Raw genomic sequence first — 20,765 nt, 5'->3', positions numbered from 1 at the left:
ACAGCTGGAAGCTCCTGTCTTTGAATCCTGCTCAAGCACTTTGTCCTTTGGACGAGGCACTCAATCTGACTACAGCTCACTTCACTCATCTGTAAAAATGGGACTTGTCATTGTAGAGTTGTTAGGAAAAATTATTGAGCCCTTACATGGTTAACTGTCATCATCCCCATTTTATAGATGAAAAAGTGAGGCTTAGAGGGATTAAGTAATATGATCAAAACCACACAAGTGGTAAATGCCAGGGCCTGGGCTTAAATAGTCCCCCCCAAAAACCCGTGCTCTTAGCTACTGCTCTATATCCAATGAGAATTAAGATAATTCAAGTAAAGCTTTCAGCACAGTGCCTAAGAAAGCAAGCAGTAAAAGAACTGTCATGTATTTTTGTTAATAGTAGTGATCCAAAAAAAAAAAAAAAACCCGTTGCCGTCAAGTCGATTCTGACTCATAGTGGCCCTATAGTACGGAGTAGAAATGCCCCATTGGGTTTCCAAGGCTGGAATCTTTACGGAAGCAGACTGCCACATCTTCCTCCCATGGACCAGCTGGTGGGTTTGAACTGCCAACTTTTCAGTCAGCAACCCAAAGTTCAACCATTATGCCACCAGGGCTCCTGAAATAGTAGTGACTGGTTAGATAATGCAATTTTTTTATATCACAGGGATAATGCGTTTTGTACATTTTGTTTTATAGCTGCTTTTCTCCCTCATTGAGAAGGATGAGCCTCTAAATTCCATCTACCAAACCAAAGGGAATGAGGCATTGCTTACCTTCTCCCTTTTATCTTCCTTCTTGACCTTCGTTTGGGGTCTAAAAGTAGACTTGTCCATGGAGCAATTGGCCACTTCTTCCGGGGTGGGGGTGGAAGCTTCTTCAGTGTGAGGCCCTTTTGACAAAGCTTTAGAATCTCATACCACTGGTGGTGACTGCAAATTGGTACAAATTTTCTGAAGGACTGACATCCCTGAACCCAACCATTCTGCGTCAAAGAGCTACAATCATGGATATACCAAATCATGTAGCTGCCAACATATGCATCACAGAATTGTTTTTAATAGCAAAAGAAATGGAAAAAATCCAATGTCCAATGATAGGACAGCAGTTAGAAAAGCATGCTACATTCATGTTATGGAGAATTCTGGGCCTCTGGGAAGAATATTTCACAGCATTAAAGTCACTCATGAATATTACCTGAGGAAAGCAAATTACTAAACAGTGCTTTTCCATCGCTTACCGGATTTTAATGTCTACTATGTGCACTGCACTCATGGGAAAAAAAAACCGTCTTCCCTGACCTTAATTTCTACTGGGGAAGGGGAAATAGATACTGACCAAATTAATAATTGTTTTTTATCTATATAAAATATATAGCATAAATATAATGATTATCTAAATCACTGATAATATATAGTTAAATTATATATAATCATATATAATTAGAGTCTATGTAATAATATATAATTAAACATCAAGAGCCCTAGTGGCACAGTGTTAAGTGCTCAGCTGCTAATGGGATGGTTGGCAGTTCAAGCCCACCAGCTGCTCCAAGGGAGAAAGATGTGGCAGTCTGCTTCCATAAAGATTTACAGCCTTGGAAACCTTATGGGGCAGCTCTACTCTGTCTTATAGGGTCACTAGGAGTCACAATCAACTCAACGGCAATGGGTTTGGTTTGGTTTTTTACAGGAAAGTACTCTATAGAAATATGGGGAGAGAAAACCAGAGTGAGAGGATAGAAAATGTGGGGTGTGGTGGTGGTGTTTTAGCAGGGGTGGTCGGGGAGGTCCTTCCAAGGGGGTGATTCGTGCACAGACCTGAGTACAGTGACGGATGGAGCCATCAAGCTATTGGGGTAAGTGTTACAGGCAGAGAGAAGAGGGAGATCAAAGCCAGGGTTATCACATGTTTTTAAAAGCTAGGGTGTGTTACGTGTACTGGAAGTCACTCACGTGCTCAGAAACAAGCCCATTCATGGCTTCTACTCTTCATTGAAGCCACTAACCATTTGGAAAGGGCACTTACCCACTGCCACCATCACTGCTTCCTGGCCGCTCCAGGTGGCTGCTGGCTGCCCCACAGCCTTTGTCCACTAACCATTTGGGAAGGGCACTTCCCCACTGCCACCATCACTGCTTCGTGGCTGCTCTAGGTGGCTGCTGGCCTGTCCCACAGCCTTTGTCCACTGAACCACTTTATAGGAAAGGGGAGAGCATCCTTTCTCTTGAAAAACGTGACCTCTCAGAGCAGCACCGGCCCTGGGGCCTCCTTCAAAGTGGCTCAACAGGCTGGTTAGGGATCACCCTGCCTAGAAGTCTGGAAGAACACTCATTAAATGTCAAGTTCCAATGGTGGAACTTTGGGTGATTTTTTTTTTTTAATCCTCTTTTGTTGGTTTTATTTTAGTGCTTTACAAGAATTCATGCATTTGGTTAAAAGAAATTCAGATAATATAAAATGATACTAGATTAAAAGGGTCTTATGCTCTCACCCCCCTACCAACTCCTAGCCCCCCAGGAAACCACCTTTAAACATTTCTGGGTTTACCCCTATAATTCTAAATAATATGTTTATCTTGCCATTTCTTGATTTGTCAACTTTAGACTTTGAAGAATAGCTCAGCTTTCTTCCTACCTTTTTCCCTTCCCCTCAAAGTTTACTGAAATCGTTATTATACACTGGTGATGTCTACAACTTTAAATAACATGTTTAAACCACCATTCCTGATCCATATACTTTGGGCAGTCTGTCCTGACTCCATTCTGTACAATGAGGAAATCAGCATCTTTGAATAACCCTCATCATTCCTCCCTCTCTCTACATCCAGGCTTCTATCAAGCTATTCTATGACTTTTAATTTTGCTTTCAGCCAAAAAATGTAAATGTCTTGATAATGAAGATTCTTTGTCTATAAATAGGGTCTTAAAAATAAACAGTATTTTAATTATATAAATATTTTTTGCTATAGGCCAAAATGATGAGGTGAAATCTATAGAAAGCAGGAAATGCAATCCTTGGTGACGACACCTGTGCTTCTGGAGGAAGTGTGGACCACCATCTCCCTTCTTCCACTCCATTAGTCGACCAGATCTTACAACTTTTAATTTGCTTCATATTTAGGTCATAACTTTCTTGAGCTGCTTTTTGTTTTTATTTTTCCTGGAGTTTCTAATTATCTTTATTTTTATTGATAAAAGGAAGAGGTGCTGCCTTCTTCCCCATTTCTCTTTCTTCGTGTAGCTTCTTATATTTATTGAATAGCCCATTTGGGCTTCCTTCTTTCTAGATCTGCTGCACAGCTGTCCTCTGGTACTTCTCTCCATTCTACTCCTGGGCCAATTATCTTCTTTCTGGAGTCAGTCCCATAATTTCCTCTTCTTGGATGGCTTCTTGGTTCTTAAATACACCTTAAGGATTCTGATTTTTTTTTTTCCAGAGTGCATATGAACTTTCTGAGAACTTACATGTCTGAAAGTGTCTTTATTTTGCTCTTCTCTGATGACAGTTTGGCTGAATATAGAATTCTAATTTCATGTTGTTTCTCCTCTGGGATTTGAATATCCTTGCTCTGCTGTCTTCTGGCGTTTGTTGTTACTGATGAAAAATTTTTAATGCCATTACTGTTTTGTCCCTTCAAAATACCTTTTTTTTCTGTCTGGAGACCACTAAGGTCTCCTTATCTTTGAGGATCTGAGTTTTCTTGAGAATGTATCTAGTTAGGTTTGTCTGCTTTACTTTGTTTTATTTTTAATATATTCTACTTGGCAATCTCTAGACCTTTTTAGCCTAAACACTTTCACCTTTCTTAGCCTGGGACAATTTTCTTCTGTTATGTCTTTGAATTTTTTTCCTCTCCTCCATTTTCTCTTTTTGGAATCTTGCTAGATGGCGAACCTCCTGGATTGAGGAGGCATGTCTCTTTTCTCTCATCTATCCCACCTTTTTGACTTTTTATTCTACATTCTGGAAAGTTTACATTAGTTTTAAGTTTTTATCTTCTATTAAAATTTTTTCATCAGTCATGTTTTCTGTTTCCAAATACTGTTACTTGTCATCTGATTACTTATTTTTCACATCACCCTAGCCTTGGTGTATGGATGCAATATCGTCTCAAATCACCGTATTGGTATTGATTAGAAATGTTTCAGCTCTTTTCAGTGGTACCCTAGGTTATCTTTATTTCCTCCATTTTTATCACTGTTAGTTTATCTTGGTCTTTCTTTCTCATGCCACTGGATTGTTTCAAATGGTGGTGATGCCAGGCTGTCCATACATATTTTTTTAAACAAAGGGCTTGATTGATTAATAAATGTGATCAGTATAGAACTCTGCCATTGAGTAGGTTAGTAATTCCAGTGGGTAGGTTAGTATTCCCAGTAGACCTCTCCTTTGAAAGGGGAGTGAAGGATGACTGAGGGCTCCAAGTTTGTGGGCCAGTCAGGCAACTGCTAGGCTTTGCTTTGGGGTACATGGGTGGGATCTGTTGGGCAAACGCATATAGGCTTCCCCAATACCGAACAATGAAGAGTTTACTGCAAGTTGTTAACCCCATATTGAAGTCCTAGTCCATCTCAAGTAGATTGTTCAATTTCATTAGAGAGCTGATTTTCTATTTTTGACCTAGGACAAATTACTCTTGAACCAATTTCCCATTTGTTTGGGAATAAAGTTGGGGGCCAGAAGGCCCGACTGTCATCTTTGTTGTTAGGTGTTGCCAAGTTGGTTCTGACTCACAGCGACCCTATGTACAGCAGAACAAAACACTGCCTGGTCCTGCACTATCCTCACAATCCTTATGCTAGAGCCCATTGTTGCAGCCACTGTGTCAGTCCATCTCCTTGAGGGTCTTCCTCTCTTTCACTGACCCTCTACTTTACCAAGCATAATGTTATTCTCCAAGGACGAGTCCTTCCTGATAACATGTCCAAAGTATGTGAGATGAAGTCTCTCCATCCTTGCTTCTAAGGATCATTCTGGCTGTACTTCTTCCAAGACAGATTTGTTCCTTCTTCTGGCAGGCCATGGTATGTTCAATATTTGTCTCCAACACCATAATTCAAAGGTATCAATTCTTCTTTGGTCTTCCTTATTCATTGTCCAGCTTTTGCATGCATATGAGGCAACTGAAAATACCATGGCTTCGGTCAGGCGCACCTTAGTCCTCAAAGTGTCATGTTTGCTTTTTAACACTTTGAAGAGGTCTTTTGTAGCAAATTTGCCCAATGCAATACGTTGTTTGATTTCTTGACTGATGCTTCCATAGGCATTTATTGTGGATCCAAGTAAAATGAAATCCTTGACAACTTCAATCTTTTCTCCGTTTATCGTGATATTGCTTATTGATCCAGTTGTGAGGATTTTTGTTTTCTTTATGTTGAGGTGTAATCCATACTGAAGGCTGTGGTCTTTGATCTTCATCAGTAAGTGCTTCAAGTCATCTTCACTTTCCTCAAGCAAGGTTCTGTCATTTACCTATCACAGGCTGTTAACGAGTCTTCCTCTAATCCTGATGCCGCTTCTCAGTCCAGCTTCTCAGATTATTTGCTCAGCATACTGATTGTATAAGTATGGTGAAAGGATACAACCCTGACACATACCTTTCCTGGTTTTAAACCACGCAGTATCCCCTGGTTGTGTTCAAATGACTGCCTCGTGGTCTATGTACAGGTTCCTCATCAGCGTAGTTAAATGTTCTGGAATTCCCATTCTTCTCGACGTTATCCATAATTTGTTATGTTCCACATAGTCCAATGCCTTCGCACAGTTAATAAAACACAGGTAAACATCTTTCTGGTATTCTCTGCTTTTAGCCAAGATCCATATGACATCAGCAATGGTATCCCTCATTCCACATCCTCTTCTGAATCCGGATTGAATTTCTGGCAGTTCCCTGTTGATGTGCTGCTGCAACTGCTTTTGAATGATCTTCAGCAAAATTTTACTTGAGTGTGATATTAATGATACTGTTTGATAATTTCCGCATTCTGTTGGATCACCTTTTTTTGGAATGACCACAAGTGTGCTCTTCCAGTCAGTTGGCCAGGTAGCTGTCTTCCAAATTTCTTGGCATAGACGAGTGAGCACCTCCAGCACTGCATCCATTTGTTGAAATATCTCAATTGGTATATTCCATCAATTCCTGGAGCCTGGTTGTTCACCAACGTCTTCAGTGCAGCTTGGACTTCTTCTTTCAGTACCATTGGTTGTTGATCATATGCTACCTCCTGAAATGGTTGAACATCGACCAATTCTTTTTGGTACAGTGACTCTGTGTATTCCTTCCATTTTCTTTTGATACTTCCTGTGTTGTTCAATATTTTGCCTATAGAATCCTTCAGTATTGCAATTCAAAGCTTGAGTTTTTTCTTCAATTCTTTCAGCTTGTGAAATGCTAAGCATGTTCTTCCCTTTTTGTTTTCTATCTCTAGGTCTTTGCACATTTCATTGTAATACTTTGTCTTCTCGAGCCACCCTTTGTCTACTCAACCATTTAATTGGTTTTCTGAATATTATCTCATAATCCAATCCTGCTCTCTGTGCCAACCAAATCCAAATTGAACCTTTCAGTCAAAAGAGTCCCAGTGCTTCTGCCTGTTTTGAAGGACCACTTTCTCCCTGATACCTTTGTGGTATCATTTACTTTCCATTTTCCAGAAACTTGTCAAAATCTCTGATTCTGCTCTCACCTCTTTCTTAATTTTTATAGATTTCTTCCTCTTTGATTGTCTTCTCACATTTCACTGTGATCTGGGAAGGGAGAGCAGCTAAATGTGTGTGTATCCTACCATTGAATTGGAAGCATTTATATTCATTTTTCTTTTCTGAATTTTCTAAAATGAGTGTATATTATTACATTCATAATAAAAAATAACAATAAAAACTATTCTTAAAATGGCTTTATAAATATGCTCTTGTCAGGCATAAAAGGGAAGACTCTTGTCAGTGTTTTTTCCTGACTATTATAGCACTGACTAGGAATTGCTTTTCCACAGTGCTTCATACTGAATGAGGAAGCGAATTTTGCTGAATTGGGGCTGAAGAATTTTGCCTTGAAGTCCATTGTCTCTCTTATGCTTTTTATTTTCCCAGGCTGATATAGAAATGTTGCTAGCGGATTAAGGGTGTCATATATAAACACTGCTATTAAATTGCTTTATCAGTTAGCTTTTGCTGTATAATAATCCACCCCAAAACTGGTGGCTTAAAGTGACAACCACTTACTAGCTTGCAGTTTGTGGATCATGCTCTTTGGGCTGGATTCAGCTAGATGGTTCCACTGCTGGTCTTGGCTGGGGTCACTCACGTGTCTGCAGTCAGCTGGTAGTGGATATCCTCACTCACATTTCTTGTGGTTGGCTGGCTGTTGGCTGGCTGTTGGCTGACTGTTGGCTGGCTGTTGGCTGGCTGTTGGCTGGGGAAATAGGACTAACTGGGCCAAGTGTCTCTCATCATCCAGCAGGCTAGCCTGGGCTTCTTCACATGGTGATGGGTTGTAGATTCCCAAGTACAGCAAGAGAAGAAGCTGTAAGATCTCTTGATGCCCAGGCTCAGGTCTCACAGAGCATCACTTCTGCCATTTTCTATGGTTAGAGCAAGACCCAAGGCCAGCCCCAGTTCAAGGGATGGGGAAATAAACTCCACCTCTTCATGGGAGAAGTTGCTGCAAAGTGTTGTAGTCACTTTTGCAATCCATCAGTTACTCTTTTTAAGGGCTTTTTTGATTTGTTTTCTACTTCTCTGTTTTCTTCAGGCTTCTAAAGACCCAGTCTCTGGAATGGTTCTACAATAACGTGAAGAGCCGCTTCAAACGCTTTGGCAGTGCCAAGGTCCTGAAGAATTTGTACAGGAAACACCAGCTAGAGAGTGGAGCATGCTTCGACATTCTAGGTACTCTGACTGCCTGCTGCTGTGGGGGTCTTTGGTGGGCTGATGGGGTAGAAGCCCTGACTTCGAGGCCCTGTACACTGGGGCACACTCACCTGGGACAGAAAAAAAATGGCTTAACTCTCTGACTCTAGTGAGGAGCAGAAATAGAAGAACAGATGCCAGACACTCTGTTAAATTTGGACTCTTCCTTCCAACACCTCACTTGGTTAGGGCTGATATGTTAGGAGCTGAGAGGACCAAAATATTCTCCGAAGATTATGAACACTTTAATTCTAATTACCTGGAAATTAAGGAGCCCTGGTGGCACAATGGTTAAACCACTCAGCTGCTAATCAAAAGATTGGCGGTTCAAACTCATCCAGCAGTTCCTCCGGAGAAAGACCTGGTGATCTGCTCCCATAAAGACTGCAGCCTAGCAAACTCTATGGGGCAGCTCTACTCTATCACATGGGGTTGCTGTGAGTCAGTACCAACTCAACGGCACCTGACAACAACCACCTAGAAATTAAAGATTCTTGATCATCATCCCCTAACGATTAAACACAGGGAGGTCATCTTCATTTGGCTGCACTCGTAGGATATGTTCCCCCCTCCAACACCACTTTCCACCTACTCCAAAATCCTGTTCTTACCAGGCCCAGAATTTGATGTAGTGGGAGAGTTAGAAGATTGTCGGCTTCCTCCCAGGTAGCTTGAAGGATGAATTTGACCTCTGCTGCTTTTATACAGTTAAGACAACCTAGTTAATTAAAATGAGAAATTATATTGAGTTCTAGAAAGATGTAGTTGTCAGAATAGGAACAGCATGTCCTCCAATATGGCTGTTTATTCTGTCTAGAGGCAGATTTTTTTCATCACTTTGCTGACACAGGTAAATGCTTTTTATCGACAAGAAACAGGGAAGAAAAGAAAATCTCTCCCGTCTCATCTGGAGTTTTGTCACCATCATTACTTTACATTGTTGTATTCTCAATAAGGTCTTTGGTTGTGTCTTATCTAAAAATATTCCAGCCCCTTAGACCAGGGGGAGATAGAACGGAAACGTTAAACAGAGACGCATTAGTGCCCGTCTGTGGTGGTGGTTAGAATCCCTCTTTCAGACTCTACTCAGGAAGTTGATGGCTAGGAGAGCGCGGCGGAAGGTTTCCGTTATTGTTTTCATCTTTTCTTACTGAGTTTTCTGAAAAAGAAATTCTCTAGGAATGGAGACTAAAAAGAAATAAAGCTTAAAAATAATGCCATTAGCAAGAGTTTTTCAACCCAAGGAGATACACCAAGAAGGTTCCAGAGTGAAAGTGACTCACTCATTTGTACCCCATTCTTTCCTCTCTTGGACATCTTTGGGTTTGCTTCATGTACCCCTTTAAATGTCACCAAATTCAGTTCTCTGCCACTTAATCCCAATTGAGGAAAAAAGCAAACACATGTGGCGAACCCGTCAGAACAGAACACAATTCCAGGTTCTCCGCTTTCTCCCTAAGGCCCCACCGGTGGAGAAGGCAGACCTGCATCCCAAGGGGACCAGCTTAGGGCTTTGAAATCTGTGTCAGTTTCAAAGGAGACTCGGTTGCTCCAAATAAGTATCCGCCATGATGGAAGCCGATTTAGGTGCAGTGTGCTCTGCGATGCCCCACGTCTTTCCTCCGAGCCTCAGTCACAGCACTTACCACGTTGCATTCAGGTGACGGTTTACAAAGCTGCCACCCCTGCTGGACCGTGAGATGGAGGTGACGACTTCCTCGTCTCTGTTCCCAAAGCTCAAGGCTGGTACATCTTAGCTCTCAATGTTGTATTAGTTTGATCTGAAGAGCATTTTATGGGTACCAAAACACTTCATAAAATATTCAGATCCATTAAAACATGATTTTAACATGATCTCCATTTGAACTAACATTTCCTGTGGGTAGACTTGAAGACAGGCGGACAGGAGGCAGTTTCTGAGTTGGTACTCAAACGTGTAAAGCTGTAAGCATAAAACAGTGAAATCCGTTCTACAAATCACCTGGGAGATTTAGTTACACATCAAGTGTGGATAAATGTCCGGTGCTTAAATGGTCTCCCGTTGTGGTAGATGACGGAGGAGATGTGTTAGTTTTACCTAACCATCTAACATCCTTTTCATGATTGTCACCTGTCATCCTCAGTCCTAACTGCACATTAGAATTACCTAGAGACCTTTGAAAACACCCCAGTGCCAAAGACCATCCTCTACCCCTAACCAGTTACTTCTGGGGCTCAGTATAGATACTTTCTAATCTCCATGGATTATATGAAGGTACAGCCAAGGCTAAGAACCTCAGCTAGAACTTCTCTATAATTAGTTCCGCAGAGTTCTGAGTAAGACGGTTCCATCGTCAGCTCCAGCTGTTGTTGTTGTTATGAGCTGTCATCAAGTCGGCATGGGGGTCATCGAGTCACGAGGACCCCTCACACAACAGGACAAAACGCTGCCCGGTCCTGTGCCATTGCCATGATCATTTACGCATTGGGCCGTTGTGATCCATGGGGTTTTCACTGGCTGATTTTCAGAAGCAGATTTCCAGGCCTTTCTCTCTAGTCTGTCTTAGTCTAGAAGCTCTGTTGAAACCTGGTCTACGTCATAGCAACTCTCAAGCCTCCACTGACTGACAGGTGTTGGATGTGCATGAGGCGCATTAGCCAGGAACTGAACCCGGGTCTCACACATAGACGGTGACAATTCTACCTCTGAACCACCACTGTCCCCATCAGCTCCAACTAAGGGATCTTATTTTTAGAATTTTGATTGTCAAAACATAATATGCAACATCTACAGTGGGCAGGCATGTGCTGTGTTCCAGGACCCTCAGTGTTAGACTCCTTTCACCTACAAAACACCTCCGCTGCATGGACCAGTGTAGTTGCCATAAAAACATTCAGTCCATTGAAAATTTATTTAGTTCCTAGAATCCTATGGGTCAGTCATCACCTGCACGGCTGGCATTGCTGTCAGTCCCACCTGAGCCCTCCCAAACCAGCCTCACTCCTTCTCCTGCAGCTCGTATCAGATGGCCAAGGTAGACCGAAAATGAGACCCATTAGCTTTATCAGCTATACCTAAGACTTATCCGTTCCTTCAGTAGGCATTTATTGAACACCTACTATGTGCCCACTTGGTTTAAGAGTCAGGGACACCACGGTGACAAGATAGGCAAGACTCTGCTGTCTCAGAGCCGGCATTCCAGTGATGTCAGATAAATAACTAAATAAATTTGTGAATAATATCTTGTTGGAGCCCTAGTGACGCAGTGGTTAAGAGCTTGGCTGCTGTATCCTGTCAGAGGGTAATGCGTGCTCAACTGGCTTATCTGACAGACCCAGCATAACAATTTGAACATTTATTCTAAACAGAAGCACCACACGAGAAGGTCGGAGTAGCTGTAATTAGCATACTGAATCTCTGGACATTTGGTTAAATCTGTATGTTTTTATTTATTATTGGGTAAATGAGAAAAATAAACCCTACTTTTATTTATTATCACCACATATGTATTTTTGACATGATTCTTGAAAAGGTCTCTCATCTGGAGTTTGCCAAGTATGATCTTTTGAAAATACTGAGCCACCTGAAATCAGAGGTTCTTTCAGCTCATGAAAAATAGTGACTTGATGTCTGGCTACTGCCCTAGTGCTTTCTGGAATAATTCAATCGCTTTCTCTGCCCTTGGCAAAATCACGTCATCCCAAATGACCCTGAAGCCCTCACCTATAAATTTAAAGGAGAACAGAGGAAGGTGCTGGACCAAAAACACTGAAGTCATGCAAAGCCAGAGCTTTTCCTCTGGTCAGCTCAGTACCCAGACCTTTTTTTTTTTCCAGAACTTCTTCACTCTCCTCACATTCCTCGCTCCCCCTCCCCATTCTCTCAGCGGATGACCTGACTTCCTCCTTCACAGGACAGATAGAGTACTCCATGCAGGGATTTCCTCGCCTTCCTCCTGGCGGACGTACAAGCCTAGCTCTGTATGTGGCCGTTCAGCAGCTTGGCGCTGCCACAGTGGGGGCACTGCCCCCAACTCTGTTGCCTGCCCTCCCCTTGCTCTTTGCATCTAATCCCTGTCCACCTTCCAGAAGGGTCTCAAGGTCACTTCCTTCTTGCTTGTTCAACCTTCTCTTACTGGTTCCTTCCTAGTGATTTATAAACAGGCCCAAATTCCTCCCACACACGTTTCTCTCCACCCATCACCCTGCCATTCTCTGTCCCATCACAGGTAAATTCCAGAAAGCAGGCTGCACTCCCACCTTCATCTCCTGCCCCTCCTCACCTGACACCCACCTGTCCCTCTTCCAGGCTGTTCTCCCTACCTCAGTCAGCATACACACGTAGAAGCACAAATCTGAGCAGATCACCTCTGTGAAACTTTTAATGGCTTCACATGGTAGATGGATAAAGATCCAGATGCTGATTTGGCCATCATGACCTGTGTGTCTGTGTCTCCAGGGCCATTTCCTCCCGTGCTTCTCCTTTCTGCAGCCCAGCCACAAGGCTGGGATTGTGAAGGGAGGATCAGTAGGCTGAATGACTGAAGGGCAGAAGAACAGTTAGATGGTCGCTGAGATTAAAACAGGGCAGTAGTGGGTGGAGGAGCTCAGACCATGGACCTCAGAACGGAAAGGAGGAGATAGAATTGGAAACAGATGTGATAGGAACTTGGGTGACTGGGTGGAAGTGAGAAGGGAGTTTGAGGGAAAGATAGCTCTTGCTGGTGCACTGAGGAGGCTGAATTACTGTGGAATTACCAAATCAACAGCTTATTTCATGAATGCAGCACTGTACTGAACCCTCTACAAATACCTACAACAAATACCTGGAGAGTTCCCACGTGGGAGCCCCATGACAGCCCTTACAAGAAAGCACAGGGTATGTTATATGTACTGAAGGCCTGTTGCTGAATTTGACTTAGCATCACAGCAAGTGTCCCTGTTTGGGCTAAGACACATAGCTCCATGTTTATCTTCTGGGTTCTGTCAAATAGTATTTAACCAGCATGTAATTCAGTAAATTTTTTTGAGCTACATGCTCTGACTAGGCACTGTCTCGGGCACTTGGAATACAATGATTTTTTTTTTTTTTAAAGCCACCATCCCCACCTTCAAGGATCTTATTTGATGAACTAATGTGCAAAGAGAGATAGTAAAAATCCACAATTTAAAAAGACCCTAAAGCTATTTTTGCTTAACTGACTACTCTTCCCAGGGCTGGAACTAAGATCAGGATTGTATGTTTAATCTGAAAGAGACCAGAGAAGAGCCATGGGCCTTTAAAGATCAAATACCATGACTCACCTTGCCGCCCTCTGGGTTCATTATACATGGACTGTCTTCTGTGGAAGGGAGTGGTGACAGTAAATCATTAGCTCAAGACAAATGTTTGCACTGATGCCATGAGCATAGCTAACACCAGACACACAAAGTCCCATCACACGTTAGAAGAGTTCTGTTGTTTTTCCTGTTTTTCTAGTAAGGGAACTGAGACTCAGAAAGGTTAAGTAGCTTGCTCAAGGTCACATAAGTCATAATTTGCAGGTCTGGGAATTGAACCCGCATCATCAGACGTCAGTCTTTGACTCCATATTGCCTCCAGAGAAGGTATTGAAAGAAGGTTGGAGGTGGGAGCAATGCTACTGCAAGGGCCCCTGTGAGAGGAAAAAAGTGACAGGTCAAAAGCTGTAGCATTACTGTGGGACCCAGTGATTCCTGAACTCTGTTTGCAAGGCTGACTCCGTCTAGGTAGACAATGATTTGTCAGTTCAGTGACACAGTGCGCAGTGCTCACTGAAGAACTTTGAGATTCACTTTCTCTTCCCTTCTCTCTCTGTTTAGGAGGAAACTTTTTTGAGGCAAACCCGGAAAATGAAGAAAGCATTTCAGGCAGTGATTCAACATTTTATAGGCAATCAGAAGGTAAGGCTGTTTCACAGTTGCAGCTAATGAGAAGGTAGAGGAATGGAAGCACCTTCAGATATGGTCAGGGTCTCCCAGTTGCACTGTAACCCCTGAATACAACTATTTATTGCTTTGTGGGATTCCCACAGGTGGTCTTGTTGTTGCCATTTGTGTGATCCAATTATCAAAATAGGTGAGTGTATATATCCAAGGTGTGGTCTACAGGTGCGGATCACTCCACCAAACACTTGATACTTTGCAATCAACCAGCTAAGGTTTTCGATGATTGCAATGTAACAATCAATCTACTCACTTGTGCATTTTATATTAAAATATTATAAAGAATATATAACTTACTTATTAACTTCTTTCTTTAAACCAATATAATAGTCCCCTTATAGCAGGGGTTAAAAGCAAAACAAATGTCCAATTTCAAATCAAAACTTTTCCATCATTTCAGCAACTTCTCTGAAGTACTGGAAATTGATAACCAGTGCCTCCCGAGTTTCCCTCCTCTCATGGCCCCCACTCACTCTCTCTCTCTCTTCTACACTCTGTTCTTTCTCTTTGGGCTTTTTCTCAGGAAGTTTCCATCCCCGTCATCCTTGCTGTCTGCAGCTTCTCGATGGGTGGCCTCACACTGTCATATGGCCTCCATGCACCTCCATTTGCTGCTGACAGGAAAATGCTCAGTCCTGATCTTGGTGCAGAGTTCCCAACTCAAATTTCTATTCTTGCCCATCAAGACCTGAAGATCCCACAGGGACCTTAACCTCCGCATATTTTAATCAAACTCCTCAGCCTCTTCTGTGCACCAGCAAGAGCTATCTTTCCCTCAAGCTCCGTTTTCACTTCCGCCCAGTCACCCAAGTTCCTGTCACATCTATTTCCAATTCTGTCTCTTCCTTTCCATTCTGAGGTCCATGGTCTGAGCACCTGAAACACAAACTTGAGCCTTTGCTTTTCAGTGGATGTATCTTCAGGTTGCATATCTCCCTCATCCAGAACTCATAAACATTAAGATGGCATCCAAAGCCTTTGGCTCCAGGCTCTTATTTCTAGGGATCCGTGGAACTTGATAACCATACCTATTACAGGATCTACTGTTCTGCCTCATAGCAGTTATGTGCCTTGTCCCCCAGTAGCTTGGAAAGCACCCGAGAACATGGGCTCAGTTTGTTCATTGGGACCTCCCTGGGGCCCTCCGCAGAGCCTAGAACACAGGAAGTACTTGGTAAACTTTTCTTTGATTTATCAAGAATTTGTGGGGAGCTTTTCTGTGACAAATGCAATGATGGGTATCTTGAGAAATGGGAGATCCAGTGTCTACCTCCAGCAAGCACTTGGTGTGACATGATGGTTGAGGTTATGCGACAACTTGGCTGGGCCATGAGTTTCAGTGCTTTAGCATTATGTAATAATGTAATTTAACAGTTATGTAATGATGCTGTCATCCTCCATTTTGTGATATAATGTAATCACCTCCATAATGTGATCTGATGTGATCCATCAGTTGTAAGGAGAGTTTCTCCAGGGGTGTGGCCTGCATCCAGCATATGTGGACATTCTGGCAAAACTCGCTGGCTTGTGCTCATTCTGGATCCTGCATCTGGCTCATCATAATCTGACCTCCGGTTCTTGGGACTTGAGCCAGCAGTCTTCCATATAGCTTGCCGATTTCATCTTGTCCGTTACATTGATGACATTATGCTGATTGGACCTAGTAAGGAAGAAGTGTCAATGACTTTGGACTTATTGGTAAAACATTTGCATGCTAGAGAGTGGGAAATTAATCCAACAAAAATTCAGGTGCCTTCCACCTCAGCTAAATTTCTAAGGGTCCAGTGGTGTGGGGCATGTCATGATATTCCTTCTAAAGTGAAGGATATGTTATCGCATCTGGCCCCTCCCACAACTAAAAAGACACAACACCTGGTGGGCCTCTTTGGATTTTGGAGGAAACATATCCCTCATTTGGGTGTGCTACTCTGACCTATTTATCAAGTGACTCGAAAAGCTGCTAGTTTTGAGTGGGTCCCAGAACAAGGGAAAGCTCTGCAAAAGGTTCAGACTGCCATGCAAACTGCTCTGCCACTTGGGCCATGTGATCCAGCTGATCCGATGGTACTTGAAGTGTCAGTGGCAGATAAAGATGCTGTTTGGAGTCTTTGGCAAGCTCCTATTGGTGAATCACAGTGCAGACCCTTGAGATTTTGTAGCAAAGCCCTGCCATCCTCTGCAGATAACTACTCTCCTTTTGAGAAACAGCTTTTGGCTTGTTAGTGGGCCTTAGTAAAGACTGAACACTTAACCATGGGCCACCAAGTCACCATGCAGCCTGAGCTGCCCATCATGAACTAGGTGTTGTCTGACCCACAGAGCCATAAAGTTGGATGTGCACAGCAGCACTCTATCATAAATGGGAGTGGTATATACAAGATCAGACCGGAACAGGACCTGAAGGCACAAGTAAGTTGCACAAGGAAGTGGCCCAAATGCCCATGGCCTCCACTCCTGTCACACTGCCTGCCCTCTCCCAGTCTGCACCTATGGCCTCATGGGGAGTTCCTTATGATCGTTTGCCTGAGGAAGAGAAAACTCATGACTAGTTTACAGATGGTTCTGCGTAATATACAGGCACCAGTTTAAAGTGGACTGCGGCAGTACTGCAGCCCCTTTCTGGGACCTCCCTGGAGGACAGTGGTGAAGGGAAATCCTTCCAGTGGGCAGAACTTCGAGCAGTGCACCCGGTTGTTCACTTTGGAGGAAGAAATGGTCAGTTGTGCAAGTGTATTCTGATTCATGGGCTGTGGCTAATGTTTTGGCTGGATGGTCAGTGACATGGAAGGAACATGACTGGAAAATTGGAGACAAGGAGGTATGGGGAAGATGTATGTGGATAGACCTCTCTGAATGGGCCAAAGAAGTGAAGATATTTGTGTCTCATGTGAATGTTCACCAAAGGGTGACCTCAGCAGAGGAAGATTTTAACAATCAAGTGGATAGGATGATGTGTTCTGTGGAGACTAGTCATCCTCTTTCCCCAGCCACTCCTGTCATTGCCCAATGGGCTCATGAACAAAGTGGCCATGGTGGCAGGGATGGAGGTTATGCATGGGCTCAGCAACATGGATTTCCACTCACCAAGGCCAGCTTGGCTACAGCCACTGCTGAGTGCCCAGTCTGCCAGCAGAAGAGACCAACACTGAGTCCCCGATATGGCACCATCCCTCAAGGTGATCAGCCAGCAACCTGGTGGTGGGTTGATTTCACTGGGCCACTTTCATCATGGAAAGAGCAGCCTTTTGTTCTTACAGGAACAGACACTCTGGATACAGATTTGCCTTCCCTGCACTCAGTGCTTCTACCCAAACGACCATCTATGGACTCACAGAAGGCCTTATCCACTGTCGTGGTATCCCACACAGCATCGCCTCAGATCAGGGGACTCACTTCACAGCAGATGAAGTGCGGCAATGGGCCCATGCTCATGGAATTCACTGGTCTTACTATGTTCCCCATCATCCTGAAGCAGCTGGCTTGATAGAATGATGGAATGGCCTTCTAAAGACACAACTACTATGCCAGCTAGGTGGCAGTACCTTGCACGGTCGGGGCAATGTTCTCCTGGAGGCTGTATCTACTCTAAACCAGCATCCAATATATGGTGCTGTTTCTTCCATAGCCAGGATTCATGGGTCCAGGAATCAAGGGGTGGAAATGGGAGTGGCACCACTCACTATTACCCCTAGTGACCCACTCGTAAAATTTTTGCTTCCTGTCCCTGCAACGCTATGCTCTGCAAGTCTAGAGGTCTTAGTTCCAAAGGGAGGAATACTCCCACCAGGAGACACAATAATGATTCCACTGAACTGGAAGTTAAGAATGCCCCCCAGCCGTTTTGGGCTCCTCATGCCTCTGGATCAACAGGCAAAGAAGGGTGTTACTGTATTAGCTGGTGTGATTAATCCTGATTATCAAGGGGAAATCAGATTAATATTATATAACGGAGGTAAAGAAGAATATGTCTGGAATGCAGAAGATTCCTTCGGGTGTCTCTTAGTACTACCATGCCCTGTGATTAAAGTCAATGGAAAACTACAGCAGTCCAATTCCAACATGACTACTAACAGCCCAGACCCTTTGGGAATAAAGGTTTGAGTCACCCCAGCAGGCAAAGAACCACAACTAGCTGAGGTGCTTGCTGAGGACAAAGGGAATATGGAATGGGTGGTGGAAGAAGATAGTTCTGAATGCCATTTACGACCACGTGACCAGTTGCAGAAACAAGGACTGTAATTGTTAGGCATATTTCTTGTATGTGTGTGTCTAATATTTTTCTTTTCTTCACTTATAAAATATAAGATGTAAACAGGGCTAGTGCATTTTTGGTGGTACACGTTAGTTTTATCGTGTTAGATGCAAGTATGACTTTGTAATTGTCTTCATTTAGAGATTGTGTATGATCTAAGGAGATACACATAGGTGCCAAGTTGACAAGGGGTGGACTGTGATAGTTAGGCTGTGTGTCAGCTTGGCCGGACCATGATTCTTAGTGGTTTGGCAGCTATGTAATGATGTAATTTGGCAGTTATGTAATGATGTAGTTATCCTCAATTTTGTGATATAATGTAACCACTTCATAATGTGATCTGATGTGATCAGCCAATCAGTTGTAAGGGAATTTTCCTCAGAGGTATGGAAACTGCATCCAATATATATCAGTGTTCTGGCAAAGTTTGATGGTTTTTGCTCGCTCTGGATCCTGCATCCTGCTTGTCATCTGACCACCGGTTCTTGGGACTTGAGCCAGTAGCCTGCCGTATTGCTTGCCCCATCTTGGGAATCATTGGCCTCTGCAGCCTGTGAGCTAGAAGCCTGCCATCTTACCTGCCAATCTTGGATTCATCACCCTTGCTGCTACTTGAGTCAGGAGAAGCCTCCAGCCTGACACCTGACCCACGGACATGGGACTTACCAGCGTCTACAACCGGGTGAACCGTTTCCTTGAGATAAATCTCTCTCTCTCTGTATATCTATAAAACACTTCACTGGTTTCCCTTCTCTGGAGAACCCAGCCTAAAACGTGATAACAGCGTAATTTTTATAGTCTCAACTTGTCTGAAAACCTATTACCTTTTGCACTGGGGAAACTGTGTGTTCAGGCAGCCATCCCCAACAGTATACAGAGCCCTGGGCAGGGCTGCCCCTACACAGCTTTACCACGACTGTCATAGCCAGCCTGCAACATACTTACCAGCTGGTGTAGCACTGTGACCTTAACGGGGCTGATGTTTTTGTGTTTGCCAAATGCCACTTTCTGTCCACATCTGTATCTTTAAGAGTCTAAGATGCTTGAATTTATATTTTTAATTGAATGATTGATTAATGAGTTGATATACTTAAACCCTGTCTCATTCCACCAAGAATCTGAGGCAGCTTACAGGAGATTTACATGTGTTAAATAATGCATGACTAGGAGGTTATAAATGGAGACAAAAGATTGAAACTGGGGAAATGGAGACCCAGGCACATAGCCCTGCAGACCTACATTCCTGCTTCTGACATAAGTGGGCTTCTTGGGCAAACTAAGAGAAGGATGATAGAAATTCTCATTTACGAATAAGAAGCAAAATCTAGTGCCTCAAGGGAAGTAGAGTTCTTCTTAGAACTTAGCTCCAAAAAGAATTTTGTTACCTGTGGAAGTCCTTTGATTTGAGGATCCTTCCTCCCATTTTTTTGCCATATTAAAAAATGCATTCACCAAAAATATGATGGTGCTTTTAAAAACAAAATCACGTTAGCTTGTATTTATCTCACTTTTATAGTTAAAATCATGGTCTTTGGCGACAGAAAGTCCTCAGTTCAAGTCTCAGCTCTCTGACAGTCGCACTGTGTAACTTTGGGCAAGTTATTTAATCTCTCTGTACATCAACTCTCTCATCTGTAAAAGGATATTCACGGTACCTACTCACTGGATTGTTATAAGGACTAATTGTGATTGTGGTGTGAAACTCTCAGCCTGGGGCCCGCACACAGTGAGGTTGGCCAGTGTTGTTACCAAAATTACTGGTTTAGAGTCTAAAAAAATTCTTTGATAGATTTTATATTTGTATTAAACCATATGCACAGCCAAGGACCTTTAGGACATTTGATAACTTTCATCCTCATCATCACAATTATATATTATACGCACAGAATAAAACACGGTCTGAGAAAGTAGATGAAGAACGTGATACCTCCTTATATTAAGTTCTTTTGTTCAGTTGTCTGGGTAGCTGGAGCTGTGCTTGGGGTTAGGATACAATAATGAATATGATCAAGTCTTGCTCTCTGAGACTGACCCCTGGGGGGTGTCTTAGTCATCTAGTGCTGCTTTAACAGAAATACCACAAGTGGATGGCTTCAATAAAGAAATTTATTCTCTCACAGTCTAGTAGGTTACAAGTCCAAATTCAGGGTGTCAGCTCCAGGGGAAGGCCTTCTCTGTCAGCTCTGGAGGAAGGTCCTTGTCATCAGTCTTCCCTTGTTCTGGGAGCTTCTCTGCGCAGGAACCTCAGGTCCAAAGGACGCGCTCTGCTCCTGGCACTGCTTTCTTGGTAGTATGAGGTCTCCAACTCTCTGCTTGCTTCCCTTTCCTTTTATCTCTTGAGAGATAAAAGGTGGTGCAGGCCACACCCCAGGAAAACTCCCTTTACATTGGATCAGGGATGTGACCTGGGTAAGGGTGGTGTTACAATCCCACCCTAATCCTTTTTCACATAGACTTACAATCACAAAATGGAGGATAACCACACAATACTGGGAATCATGGCCCAGCCAAGTTGACAGATATTTTGGGGGGACACAATTCAATCTGATGGGAGGAAGGAGATGGAGCCCATCTGGCTCATATGTGAGTGAGCCCATTAGCTGTGGAAGCACCTTGGGTGGGCATCGAGCCAGGCGTGGGAGTGGGCGGGAGCAAGGTCGGGGGGATC

General features: G+C 43.3%; 1 protein-coding gene across 1 annotated transcript in view; it reads left to right on the top strand.

Moving 5' to 3' along the window:
* The window catches only part of MYRIP (myosin VIIA and Rab interacting protein), a 194,283-nt gene that overhangs the window by 90,479 nt on the left and 83,039 nt on the right, over nucleotides 1-20,765 (top strand). The window contains exons 4-5 of the mRNA XM_004377307.2: nucleotides 7,745-7,881; nucleotides 13,723-13,803. Coding sequence (XP_004377364.1) covers nucleotides 7,745-7,881; nucleotides 13,723-13,803 — 218 coding nt within the window. The remainder of the gene's footprint in view (nucleotides 1-7,744; nucleotides 7,882-13,722; nucleotides 13,804-20,765) is intronic.

Source organism: Trichechus manatus, unplaced genomic scaffold (assembly GCF_000243295.1).
Source record: "Trichechus manatus latirostris isolate Lorelei unplaced genomic scaffold, TriManLat1.0 scaffold00049, whole genome shotgun sequence".
NCBI classification, from domain to species: domain Eukaryota; kingdom Metazoa; phylum Chordata; class Mammalia; order Sirenia; family Trichechidae; genus Trichechus; species Trichechus manatus.
Note: the sequence above shows the minus strand (reverse complement) of the source record. Positions and strands in the feature narration are given on the sequence as shown.